General features: G+C 37.7%; 1 protein-coding gene and 1 non-coding gene across 5 annotated transcripts in view; both read right to left on the bottom strand.

Moving 5' to 3' along the window:
* Window positions 1-205: 205 nt before the first annotated feature.
* The window catches only part of SMAD4 (SMAD family member 4), a 56,684-nt gene continuing 42,276 nt past the window's right edge, over window positions 206-14,613 (bottom strand). For 3 of the 4 annotated variants that reach the window (XM_055559631.1, XM_055559630.1, XM_055559632.1), the window contains 4 exons: window positions 14,402-14,585; window positions 13,034-13,202; window positions 3,258-3,396; window positions 206-1,747 (listed from right to left, as the gene is read on the bottom strand). In XM_055559631.1, coding sequence (XP_055415606.1) covers window positions 1,536-1,747; window positions 3,258-3,396; window positions 13,034-13,202; window positions 14,402-14,585 — 704 coding nt within the window. In that variant the 3' untranslated portion in view covers window positions 206-1,535. Of the gene's footprint in view, window positions 1,748-2,604; window positions 2,718-3,257; window positions 3,397-13,033; window positions 13,203-14,401; window positions 14,586-14,613 lie in introns of all 4 variants that reach the window. The other variant, XR_008706827.1, reaches the window with a different exon arrangement.
* On the bottom strand, window positions 14,196-14,359 carry LOC129636342 (U1 spliceosomal RNA). Its single transcript, XR_008706887.1, has one exon. It is a non-coding gene; the product is annotated as a U1 spliceosomal RNA (small nuclear RNA).

Below are 14,613 nucleotides of genomic sequence, written 5' to 3'. Positions count from 1 at the left end.
TTTGCTACAGTAAAATAAAAGTGAAAAAAGTAACCACCCCTACACTTGATACGTAACATCCGTGGGGAGTCCTAGTAGAGTGGAGAAGAAAGCCAGAGCTGCCTGAGAGCACCAGCTGTTGCCTGCCATTTAGTAGAAGGTGTCTCACCATTAAGGCTGGACTCAAAAGTGCAAAAGAAAAAAAAATTAAAAATCAAACCTAGAATTCAACTTTGCATGTTGAGATTCAGTTTTATTTATGCTACTAGCTAAGTAAAAAGCATACATATTGTGTCTGTGGTACAGTCAATACATTTGCAACTTTTCTACTTAAATTCTCTATACAAAGTCACTGCCAATTGATATGATCATTGATGGCAAAGGGCTTAGAATAACCAAAAGGTATAAAAAAGTTTGCAGTCTTGCCCCAAGATACAAAAACTGAATTTTAAACACTGTCATAACATACATGATTTAAACAGTATACGAAAAAAAAAAAAAAGTCACACATCAAATCAAGTACAAAAATATCCAAACTACCTATCAATGAATGGTAATGTTTCTATTATTCTGCACAGTACTTAACACAGAATTTAGCAGTTTCCAAAATACTCATTATTTAGCTTAGCATTGCCACCTGTGCAGAACGGTAAGATATTAGATGGAGTGACACTGCTTTTAGTGTTTTTAAAAATATAAAATCTTTCCCTATGTTAAGGAAGGAAAGAAATTCCTTTTCTAGGCTCCTTAGTAACCAACCCTGTGCCTAGAAATACAGAATACATCTACTGTTTAACAGGGCAAAAGTATATTTATTGATAAATAGTTATCCAACAAAAATAACAAATGTAATTTTAAATGATACTCCTTTGTCTGGTAATTTTAAGGAATTCTCAATATACACAGATTAGTGTTTTGCCTTGGCAAAATAAAAATTGGGTTGCAAGACAATCTGAGTTAAAATCATCTTCACTAGTTTAACTTGAAAAAAAAATATTTTGGATAAAAGGTTATAATACATTACTATCTTTTTTAAACACAGAGTAAAGTTGCTCTTGGTAAAATTAACTCACCCACATGGCACAATATTTCGGAGTAAAGTATGTTCAACAGTAACAACTCACACACAAGATAACATAGGTGAATTAACTTTGAGAACTTCTCTGCCTTTAAAATCAGCAATATTAAATTTATTCTGTAGAGTAACACACATATTGATGTTCTGCATATAAAAGGCTCTAAAACATTTCAAAGGGCTAAATTTTCCAGCATTGGAATGATTCCTTCAAACATAACTGGTGAAGATTTAATAAGAATGTATTTGTCCCAATCTTCAAGCTCTGAGCCATGCCTGAAAAGTTCTAAGTAGGAAAAAGAAAATTGTTTTAATCCAGTTTCTGTCTGCTAGGAGCAAGGCAGCAAACACATTTTCCAACCCTTTATGAAAAGATAAAGCAGAACAAAAGTGAAATATATCTTCAGATTATAAACAGGATTGCATCTTATAGTCCACCATCCTGATAATGGTAAGGGCCCCAACGTTAAGTTAAAAGACCTCAGTCTAAAGGCTGTGGGTCGGCAATAGGCATGGTGTGAAGGACTTCATCGAGGAGCTGGAGGGCCCGGTGTAAGTGAATCTCAATCCAACAAGGTGTTTCCTTGATGCTCTGTCTTGGGTAATCAGGTCCCCAGCCTTTCACAAAACTCATCCTGAGTATGCATAAACGACGGAGGTCATCCACACCGATCCCGGCGGCAGCCGACAAACCTATCAGAAAAGATTTGGAAGACGTCAGCGGGACAGGCTGACCCCTTCCATCCCCCCTAAATCTTACATTAACAAGGTGACCAGCTTTCTTTACTGCATTCTCCCCAGCACAAGACTTCTCTGCCAAAGTGCCAAAAAGTAAGCATAGATCTATACTTTGTCAACAGGGACTGAAAACTTTTGGTTAAGACAATGTATATTCCACATGGGTCTTCTAGCTACCATCAATTATAAATTACCATAATCCACCAACACCCCATCTGTTTTTTCTCTTTAGAAGTGGAGGTGAAGGGATAAGAAATAACTTGTTTTTAAGAGGCAGTGCATGTCTACACGTTGGTTCTAAGAACTTTACTCTCTGTCTAAACTATCTAGTTCAGGGTAAAACATGACTAACAATGAGACAGAAAATAGTCCTGGTTCCACTAAGACTTCTTGGATGACCCAGACGATGTCTGTCTCTCAGTTTCACAATGTAACAGAGATAGTATGTAATTACTCGATGGGGTGGGGATGGGCAGTAGACGAGAAGGAGAAATTTAGTAACAGCTCTGGATTCTTCAGTAAAAGCATATTTGTAACATCAAAACTAGCAAATTAATGGTTTAGATGCCCAAATTAAAAAAAAAAAAAATCAAATTCTATAAATGAGTATGCCTTATCTACCTCGAAATTGTAAACTCCTGAGCATAAGTCACAACGGAGACTCTGCATCTAATTCTCCAGTCAGAACATACAGTCATATAGTCAATCTGCATTCATCAATATTACAATGAAACTAATGGGAGGAATTTGCATGTACTGTAGAGAAACCTGCAGGGCCACTGCAGTTTTCTTAGCCAGTGTGATTTGCTTACCACACTGAAGAGGTTAAGAACAGGGGTTGAATGAATCACTAGTTATGCCTTCAGACGTGGAAGATGGGTGCCACGTGTTTCCATCATAAAAGTCTATAGTCAGGAGTTTAACTCTGCAGTAAAAAATTCCCCATCAGTGTGAAACCTGGCACACAGTTCAATTTTACCCCAAAATTAAACACAAGTCTACACGCTATCCAAACGCCACCCTCGCTTGGTTTTCTCTCCGTGCTCAGTACACTTAAAAAAAAGTTGGAGAGACGTCCAATTCTGAAATTGAAATATGCTTTCCTTCTAGAACGAAGCAAAGCACATCGGTGATTACAACCCACCCTGGCTGGTGAGGCAAGAATTAAAAGCATCAACAAAAACAGGGGAGACTGATCAATATAATAATAACAACCCCCTTTCTTCTTTATCCCACAGTCCCTTTTTTGATACAAAAAGAATGAACACAGGGCCATAAACAAAGGGCAACTATTATAGATGAACAGGTTTTTAAATTTTTTTTGTACAAATTCAAAAATGTTATTATCCCAGTAAAAAGAACTTCACTTTCTATTACTGGTTAAAGTAACTAATTAACTGAGTCAATCAAGATAAAGCACCAACTACTACACTTGAAAAACAAAAAAAATCAAAAGCATACTTACTGATGGCTGGGGCTATTCCACCTACTGACCCTGGGCCCGGGATGTTTCCTGCCACGGCCGCTGCCTGGGCAGCTGCTGCAGCTTGTGCCGTGGCTGCCTGCTGCTGCATCTGACGGTGACACTGACGCAAATCAAAGACCTTAGAGAAAAAATTAAGTGTAAGTTTCATGCCATGAGTCCAGCAGAAATATTCCGTATGTCAAAAACCAATGCACAATCTACTTAAAACTACCAGCTTGACTTAGCTCTCAGGATTAAAGAATTAATTCAATTGTTTAATTTTTTTATGTAGATGGTAAGTTCTTAGGAAAGCTGGCTTGAATGAAGCTCACCAAAGAGGCACAGCTCACTATTAGGACAGTTTTGGTTGCCACTGGCCTCTGTATCCTTCATCTGAGTTCAGTGTGGGTCAGCCATTGTGCCTCTGTGAAAAACCACACCACTGTGTGAAACGAAGATAAGAAATCATCCCACCCTTTCATAACTAAATGAAGAGTTTTCTGTAGGTTGAATTGACGGCCTAGGTCATATGGTCAGCTTCTTTTCTTTATCATTCTAACTATTTGGAGGAATGAATAAAAGGCATTGTCACTATGTAACAAAATAAGGGCATATCTCAGAGATGCACAGAAGCAATCTAACAAGATATTTAGGTCTTGTTTAAATACTTTAGAAACAAAGGAAAAAGAACTGATCAGCTAAATGTAAAATCTTAACTACTGAATCTCAGTGATGGATATACGGGATTCCATTAACTAGTTTCTCGTTAATTTAAAAAATGCTCATGATTTTTAAAAAATTGCTTAGCTTTGAATCCTATCATTGATATCTGCTACTTACATGGGTTAAATTTCTTAACCTTTCTGAAGCCTCAACTTTCTTATCTATAAAACGGGAATGCTAAGTATGCAATGCTTTTTCATATTATTGTAAACTTGGCATAGTATATAGTAAGCTCTCAATAAACATTATTTATTATTTTTTATTTTGTTTTGGTCTCCCAGGTAGCCACCAACCTTGCAAGATGAGTTAAGCAGCTTATAAGTAATTTCAATGCTCTTTACCAACCATGCCAAGGGCTGGCATTTTTTAAAGCATTGGAAGGTTACACAAGTAGAGTGGTCACCTTGAGAAGTTAGTTGCAGGAAAGGAAGACAAGGACAGAGTAGAAGCTCAAGACTGCTCAACGCACATTTTAAACAGCATTTTAATTTCTGAACCACGTGACTATACTCCTTCAACAAAAGTAAAGTACAATTTAAAACAATCCAACTATGCACAAAACCCAAATATGAGTGAGGATAATTATCTTTAACAATAAAAGAAATAGAAGAATGCGTAACACAGAACTTTATCAGATAAAGAACAGGTTTGAAACCCATGCCAGTAATTTTCAGATTCCTGAAAAAATTCTGATTGTCTTTAGTCACAGTCTTTACATGAACCATAAGAGCATACAACAATAATAAACAAAAGAATCCTCTCCAAATGGCAAACCAAATTCCTATTTATTATTTTTCTACTCAGTGCCTATCCTCTAGCATCAACAATGGACAAAACTTAAGACTACCTCAGTCTCTGGATCGAAGTTTGTCAAATATGGATGTACTTATTACCTAACCAAGCTACTGGTCCTAAAAGGGACAGGAAGCATGATGAAGGTCTGGAAATCAGAAATCCCACAACACCCAGAACAAAAACTGCTGTTTTTTCAAGAGTCCATTAGATTCTGATCTTTTCCACTGTGCTCTGACCTCTTAGAATGCCTTACCCAGCACAGCACAAAATAGGGATGCAAATATCTAAAAAGCCAATTAGCTCCACAATGACTTTTTTTTAAAGAAGGAAACTGACAAACTTTATCTCTTAGAGGAGTTTTAGGTTCATGATAAAATTAAGCAAAAAAGTAAAGAGTTCTCTATTTCTACACAGATACAGCCTCTCCCACTGCCATATCCCACACCACAGAGGCACACCTGTTATCAATGAGCCTACACTGACACAACATTATCACCAAAAGTCACAGTTTACATTAGGTCTCACTCTTGGTTTTATGATTCTATGGGTTTAGACAAATGTATAGTGATATGTGGGCTTCCCTGGAGGCTCAGATGGTAAAGAAGCTGCTTGCAATGCAGGAGAGTCAGGTTTGAACCTTGCATCAGGAAGATCCCTTGGAGAAGAGAATGGCAACCCGCTCCAGTATTCTTGCCTGGAGAACTCCATGGACAGATGAACCTGGTGGACACACACACACACACACACACGGACAGATGAACTTGGTGGACACACACACACACACACACACGGACAGATGAACCTGGTGGACACACACAAACACACACACACACGGACAGATGAACCTGGTGGACACACACACACACACACACACACACATGGACAGATGAACCTGGTGGACACACACACACACACACACACACACACACACGTGATACAGTATTTTCGCTGCCCTAAAAATCCTCTGAAAACTACCTATCCATCCGTTTTTTCCCTCCTCTCTATGCCTGGAAACAACTCATGTTCTCACTGTCTCCATAGTTTTACCTCTTTCAGAATGTCAGTTAGAATCATATAGACTATATGTAGCCTTTTCAGATTGGCTTCTTCCACTTAGTAATACGCATTTAAGGTTGCTCGGTGTCTTTTCATGACTTAATAGCTCATTTCTTTTCAGTACTGAGTAACATTCCACTCTGTGATGTGTTGGTTGCTTCTAAGTTTTTGGCAGCTGTGAATAAAGCTGCTATATAAACATCCAGGTGCAGGTTTTTCTGTGGACATAAACTTTGAGATCATTTGGGTAAATGTTAAGGAGTGTTGACGGATGGATCATATGGTTAGAAAATGTGTGGGAATGTAAGAAACTACCAAAGTGTCTTCCAAAGTGTCCCACTAGTAAGGAATCAGTGTCTGATGCTCCCCACCCTGGCCAGCACCTGGTGGTGTCAGTTTTCTGGATTTTGGCCATTCTTCAAGTATGCAGTGGTGTCCCAGTGCTGTTTTAATTCACAATTCCATAATGGCATATGAAGCTGAAAGTCTATTCATATGCTTACTTGCTATCATTATATCCTCTTTCCTGAAGCACTGATTTGGGTCTTTTGCCCCTTTTTAATTAGGTTTGTTTGTTTTCTTATTGCTAAATTTAAGTATTTTCTATACTTTTGATAACAGTCCTTTATCAGATGTGTCTTTTGCAAATATATTCTCCCAGTCTGTGGCTAATCTTCTCATTCTCTTGACACCATCTTTCATGGAGCAGACAGTTTAAATCTTAATGAAGTCTAGTCTATCAACTGTTTCTTTCATGGATTCTGCCTTTGACGTTATGTCTAAAAAGTCATTGCCATACCCCAGGTCATGTACATTTTCTCCTATATTATCCTCTAGGAGTTTTACATTTTACATTTAGGTTAAGTACAACCACTTAAAAAAAATTTTTTTTACCCATCATTAACCTGTTGCTGTTGCTGTTAAGTCACTTCAGTCATGTCCAACTCTGTGTGACCCCATAGATGGCAGCCCACCAGGCTCCCCCGTCCCTGGGATTCTCCAGGCAAGAACACTGGAGTGGGTTGCCATTTCCTTCTCCAATGCATGAAAGTGAAAAGTGAAAGTGAAGTTGCTCAGTCGTGTCCGACTGTGTGTGACCCCATGGACTACAGCCTACCAGGCTCCTCCGTCCATGGGATTTTCCACGCAAGAGTACTGGAATGGGGTGCCATTGCCTTCTCCATCATTAACCTAGTATGGCCCATATATAATCTTATGTCCTCTGGGAGGAGGGAATACAACTTACTTATAATTTCCTGGGTTCAAATATGTTCTCAACATACCCCCAACTCCACCAAGAGTAATTAAAAATTAACCAAGAGATCTTCAGACACCGGTTCTTTACAATATGTTATAAACAATCGTAATTATGATGGTCTTTAGATCTATGCTAACACCAGGAGCACATATCACAGATAACCACAAAGATGAAACTTTAAAACACAGTGACTCTTATCTACAGACGTAGTAAACATGATTCATTAAACACCTCAGCAAATCTCCTTTCCACATGGGTTATTTATGTAATTACAGCACTCACACCAAAAGACTTACTGTTGACTACACTGCTAAACTGAAGCCCGGGCTGCCTCCTCACTGTGTGCTGTCTATACCATAACAGGTTGCATCTGTTATACTGGATGGTAAAATTAAGGCTTCCACTGAAAAGGAAGCGTCTTCCTTTCAGAATCTGAGCTGTTGATAAAGACAATTCAAAGTAACCAAAGGTTTTAAATATTCTTTTTGGCTCAGATCCAAAAGATACTCCTGATCTCCATCCCTGGGTTAATCAACAATTTACCTCCGATTTCATCTGTTTAAACATATTTCCTTACTCTCTTCTAAGTTTATTACAAACCCATTACTTAACAAAGGTGTCTTATAAAGATCACTGTCAACACCTTCAGGATATTCTCTTTCAACCAGTAGTCAAATTCTGGCATTCTTTTTTCATAAGGCTCAATTATAGTACACTGTTTATATCAACACCAAGAAACAGTAATCCAGGAAGAGAAACAGGTCACTGTTTTGATGGTATATTGGACACCTGAACAGAAGACTGCACTAAAGACCTGCTAAGTTATCTGACCTGGGGACGTAAGAGACATAATATCTAGTGACTGGGAATAAATTTAAGTGGATCATCAGATCAGATCAGTCACTCAGTCGTGTCCAACTCTTTGCGACCCCATGAATCGCAGCACGCCAGGCCTCCCTGTCTATCACCAACTCCCAGAGTTCACTCAGACTCACGTCCATCGAGTCAGTGATGCCATCCAGCCATCTCATCCTCTGTCGTCCCCTTCTCCTCTTGCCCCCAATCCCTCCCAGCATCAGTCTTTTCCAATGAGTCAACTCTTCGCATGAGGTGGCCAAAGTACTGTTGTGATTTAGAAGCACTGCCTGCCCTATCCCTTACATATATGTGTGCAACAACAAACCTGACACAGCGTCAGAGAATACAAATCAAAACCCACCATAAATGAGATACCACGTCACATGCCCTTAGGAAGGCTAACATGGAAAAGACAGATAATAATAAATATTCATGAGACTGTAAAGAAATCAGAAATTTCATACACTGCTGCTGGAAATATCAAATGGTACAGCCACTTTGGAAAACAGTTTGGCGGTCTCTTAAAAAGTTACACACAGTTACATTATGATCCAGAAATTCCACTCCTTGGTATTTGTAAGAGAAATGAAGATGTACATTCACACAAAAATCTGTACATGAATGTTCACAGTGGTATTATTCATAATACAGCCAAAACTCAGATGTCCATCAACTGATGAACAAATAAACAAAATGCAATGCTTGGAATGTTATTCAGCCCTAAAAAGAATGAAGTACAGATATATGCTACATGAATGAAGCTTCAAAACATGAGGCTTAGTGAAAGAAGTCACAGAAGACCAAATTGGATGATTCCATTTACAAAAACTGTTCTGAGTGGGCAAATCCATAAAGAGAAAAAGTAGATTAGTAGCTGGCTAGGGCTGGAGGGTACAGGGGGTTGGGAGGTAGCACGTAACGGGTGCAAGATTTCTTTCTAGGGTAATGAAAATGTTCTAAAACTGACTGTGGTGACGGTTGCAGCTCTGTGAATATACTACAAATCACTGTACTGTACACGTCTAACGGGAGAATTATATGGTATGTGAATTATTTCTGTATCTCAATAAAGCTCTTAACCTGAGTGTCCAGTGCTTAAGCAACACAAAGGAACAGATCTTACTTCTGAAAGCAAAAGAGCAATGACACTTGAAAAGAATTCAAACATCTGCTCCATTTAAAGCTTGTAAAATGCTATTTTATTACATCAAATTTTCATAAATGTAAGGTGACTGCTATGTCATGAGAGAAGTAGGGGAAAAAATCAGTATCATAGAAGAAAAAAAAAATGCAATTTAGTCCTAGCTTCTTAAGTTTATAAAATGAAAGAATGGCTCTCCAAACCTTTGTTTTCTTCATTTTAACTGAAAAGAGAAAAAATATGTTTGTGTATATGTGTGTGATTGGGCCTGGACTGGATTCCCCCATGTAAAGGCACTCTTTCCACGGGTTCATATATATGCACTCACCCCAGTAACATCACCTCTGGTAAAAGTCTATGTGACAATCTAAAACACTGAAATACAGATCCTTTAGGTTACTGCTACTGCTGCTGCTGCTAAGTCGCTTCAGTCGTGTCCGATTCTGTGCCACCCCATGGATGGCAGCCCACCAGGCTCCCCTGTCCCTGGGATTCTCCAGACAAGAACACTGAAGTGGGTTGCCATTTCCTTCTCCAATGCATGAAAGTGAAAAATGAAAATGAAGTCACTCAGTCGTGTCCGACTCTAGCAACCCCACGGACTGCAGCCTACCAGGCTCCTCTGTCCAAGGGATTTTCCAGGCAAGAGTACTGGAGTGGGGTGCCATTACCTTCTCCGCTTTAGGTTACTGGTGCCCCCTAAATTAGTAAGTGAAGAAAATGCCAAGGGCCAGATTTAGGATATACTTGAATCTCCTTCTGGCTAATAAGACTCTTCTAAAGAATAATATACTTAATAAACAGTAAATTAAAAATAACTATTTCAAAATCTTAGTTAAGAAAACAAAATTGGGATTTCTTTTATGCCACGAAAATGTACCAGAAGATAATTTATTGTTCAAGGCAAAAGTCTGAGTTTTCTATTAAAATCTATCCACGATATAGTGGTTTATCAAGTGATGACAAGTCTCATATCTGGGGGACTTTTCAAGCACCATTTGTACCAGAATAGAGATATTACATTATTTGACAATCCTAAAAAATAAATTATACAAGATAGCACATTTTTAAAGCTTAAATGTTTTCAATACTACCTCATATCTGATAAGTTCATAATTACTGTCTGGCACAAAGTATATATTCAACACTGTAGCCCTCTGTCCATCGACTTCTAATTGTACAAATAATCTAGAGACTTCTAGTCAAGATGGATACACAGGTACAAACATGTTAAAAGGCTAAAAAAAACTATTAAAAGTAAGTATCTTCTAAACCAATCATAAAATTCACATGGAAATCCAAGGGGATGGCAATAGCCAAAAGAATCCTGAAAAATAACAAAGCTGGAGGGCTAACACTCGCCAATTTCAAAACCCCCTACAAAGCTACAGCAATCAAGACAGGGTAGTGCTATCCCAAGGACAGATATATAGATCAATGAAATAAACTGATGACCCAGAAATAAATCTTTACCATTTAAGGTCAACTGAATTTTCAACAAAGGTGTCAAGATAATTCAGTAAGGGGAAAAAAACAGTCTTTTAGATAAATGGTTACTCAAACAACTGGTTCTCATGACAAAAAACAGAGTGGGATCCTTTCCTCACAGCACACACAAAAATGCACTCAAAATGGATCACAGACCTAAATGCAAAACCTAAAACTATACAATGCTTAGAAGAAAAAAAATAATAATAAAATAAAATGCTTAGAAGAAAACACAGGTGTAAATCTTCATAACCTTGGATTAGGCAACAATTTCTTAGACATGACACAAAAAACACAAGCAACCAAAGAATAGACTACAACAAAATTTAAAACTTTTGTGCTGCAGTATCTGATATAGGACTGATACCCAGAATATACAAAGAACTCTTACAACAATAATAAGACTAAAAAACCCAATTAAAAAATGGGAAAGGATGGGAACAGACCTTCTCCAAAGAAGAGACACATATGGCCAAAAAAGAAGTGCAATGTTATTAGCCACTGGGGAAATGCAAATCAAAACCACAATGAGGTAGATACCACTTCACATCCAATAGGATGGCTAAAATAAAAAAGACAGATGAGAACAAGTGTTGATGAGTATATAGAGAAACTGAAGCCCTCCGTGTACATTGCTGGTGGAAAGGTAAAACGGCACTGCCATTTACAAAACAAGTCTGGCAGTCCCTCAAGTAGACAGACATAAGAGTCATCTTTTGATTCAGGAATTCCACTCCTAGGTATACATTCAGGAAGACAGAAACATACATCTACCTAAAAACTTAGGAATATTCACAGCTGCATTATTCGTAACAGCCAAAAAAAGTAGAGCACAACCCGTGGATCCCTTAACTGATGATGGATAAACACAATCCCCAGTGGACAGCAGGGTCTAAAGACAGAAGCTACTTAAGGTACCAGCACCACACAGCAGGTGTACAGGACAGGAAGTGACAAGGAAAGAGAAAGCAGGCAGGCTCTATGAGGGCTGCACTGGATGCCTGACCATGAATCAAGTGCTGGTGAGACAGTCTGACAGCTAACTCAGAAATGCATCCAGGAATAAAACTCTTGTCCATGGCACGGGTAAGCATCAGAGAAATCTATGCAACAGGATTTAGCCCTGAGCATACCTGGGGAAAATTTAACTCAATTTTCTCAAGGGACAAAATCCCTCTGCCTTGTAAATATAAGAATTGGTTCTGAGATGTGTATCTCAATGCGTGCCAGACTAAGGCAGAACTGCCCTACAGGGAGAAACAATGACAAGGAGGAAAAAACAAAACCTCTTGAGACAAACTTGCCAACAAATACTAAATAGATTACTAAGTATATGAGGAAATCCAGCACCACTTAAAAATAATAACAAAGCACAAATAACTAAAATTCCTTGTGGAAAAATGAGAAAATGCAAATAAAGAGAATTTTATTTGTGTGCTAAGCAATTTCCTAAGGACTAAGTAGTGAGAGTTAAATCTACTAACTTACAACTGCTTTTTAACTAACCTTAAAGACACTTTAGGACTTTAAAAAAATGTGAAAAATCTAAATTAGAAATACAGGACTTCCCTAGTGGCCCAGGGGTTAAGAATCCACCTTGTAATGAGAGAACACTGGTTGGATCCCTGGTCCAGGAAGATCCCACATGCCATGGGACAACAAAGCCTGTGTGCCACAGCTACTGAACCTGCGCTCAGAGCCCGGGAGCCGGACCCCCTCAGCCTATGTGCGGTAACAACTGAAGCCCGCCCGTCTAGAGCCCGCGCTCCGCAACGAGAGAAGCCGCCACAATGAGAAGCCTGCACACTGCAACTGGAGAGCAGCCCCCACTCCGCACAACGAAAGAAAGCCAGCGCGCAGCAACAAAGACCCAGCACAGTCAAATAAATACATAAAGTTCTTTATTGAAAAGAAAAGAAAATGTTTTTGTTTTCTTTAAAGAAATATATTTAGGCTATCTAATTACAACTCTTTCTCTTTCAAAAACAGTGTATGTTATAAATTCAAACTGAAATGGGTTGAACATGAAACAAGTAATGAAAAATACCTCAGGTTTAATTTGCAAAATGATATAGCAAATAACACTCATTCAAAGAACAAAATAACTAACCTTTAAAAAAACATAGTTTTGAAGAATTTTTCATTTCTCAGTTCTTAAGTCAAAAAGCTTTTACTTTTAGAATTTTCTTCCATAAAATCCTGAAGATTGGCTAAGATGAAATTTCAGAGGCTTATTTTTACATATTTTAAACATCAAAGGAACACAAATTTGGAGGTTTCACTCAGTATTTCCAAGAACTTGTGTATTTCTCTAAAACATTTAACAAATTTTCTAATACAAACATAATTTCTTTAATACATAAGACATTTTTACATCTCTCCCACATCCATCTCAATTCCTTAAATAACAAATAGAGCTTTCCAAATCTAAAATGTTTGGGTAAAATTACAACTAACCTTTATATATGCACTTGGGTAGATCTTATGAACAGCATCTCCAGGTGCACGCCCAGCTTCTCTGTCCAGGTAGTAGCTCTGCACAAAGACCGCGTGGTCGCTAAGGCACCTGACCCAAACATCACCTTCACCTTTACACTCCAGCTGCACACCTTTGCCTATGTGCAACCTTAGGAAGAAAAAGTGAGTCATATTTCATTTTGATAGGTATTTAAAAATAAATTTTAGTTCAGACTATACAGCATACCCAATACTGAAAATTTTTAAAGAATAAAGGACATTATATTTTGGTTATAAACCATAGCCAAAAGATAGATAGCCACTGTTAACATTTTTCTGTTTCTTTTTTTAGTATCCTAGTCACATTTAATAATGATGAGCATTCACATAATGCTTATTATGTGTCAGAAACATTTAATATAAATTCTCATTTAACCTTCACATTCAATTAAAATTAATTTTACAATTCAGTTAATCATATGAACCAAATGCTCAATAGCTACGTGTGGCCAGTAGTTACTATACTGGACAATACAGGTAAACCACTTCCTTTGTCACAGAAAATTCTACTCGACAGCACTGGCTTGGAGAGCAGATAATTTGCCAAAGGCACACAAACAGTGACCGAGTCAAGATTATCTGCTTATACACACACATATGTCCTTAAAGAGTTGAGATCACACAATACTTAAAATTGTGTAAGTTTTCCTGTAATATTTCATAAGTATTTAATTTGATTATATAAATTTTTTCTATTTTAATGGCTGCATAAAAACAAAGGTTTATTAACATTTACTTAAGCATTTTTCTTTTTTTATCAGTCTTTCATTATAAATAACACTTGCAGAAACATGTCTTCATTTTATGTTATTTCCTCTCAGTAAATTTGTAGAAATACTATACAATCAGAGGAAATAAAAACTAGTTTTCAAACTGGGTTCCATAGGGTCCAGTTACTATTCAAAACATAGAAACCTCATGAACTTTTAAAAAGAGACTGCATTTATCAAATAACAAACATCTACACTTAAAATGAAATGCTTACAAGTTCTAAATGTTTAAAATCATCTTTATTCCTTTATATTCAAAAACATAATTTACACTAAAAAATATAGCTTCAAATAGAAGTTCAGTTTTTAATTTTTTTTTTCTTTTTTTTAAATAGGGGAAAGCGCAAATGTAGTCCCCCACTACCACAAATTACACAGTCGAGTTTCCCACATTTGGGGAAATTGCAAGGGTCAGCACATCTGGAGTGCAATGGATAAGCCTCGCTCTAGGAAAACCACCTTCGCGATCATGGTATCTCCCTTGCCAGGTAAGTATTAGAAGTTCAGTATTTAAAATGAACTAACTATACTGCAATACCTTGCTCTCTCAATGGCTTCTGTCCTGTGGACATTGGAGAGTTGACCCAAGCAAAAGCGATCTCCTCCAGAAGGGTCTACATATCCATCAACAGTAACAATAGGACAGCTTGAAGGAACCTTAAATGTCTCTCCTACTTGAACATCCATCTCAAAGTAAGCAATGGAACACCAATACTCAGGAGCTACAGGAGACAAATGGGAGAAGACAGT

This window comes from Bubalus kerabau, chromosome 21, assembly GCF_029407905.1.
Source record: "Bubalus kerabau isolate K-KA32 ecotype Philippines breed swamp buffalo chromosome 21, PCC_UOA_SB_1v2, whole genome shotgun sequence".
Classification (NCBI taxonomy): Eukaryota; Metazoa; Chordata; class Mammalia; order Artiodactyla; family Bovidae; genus Bubalus; species Bubalus kerabau.
This window is presented reverse-complemented; position numbering and strand designations above follow the sequence as displayed.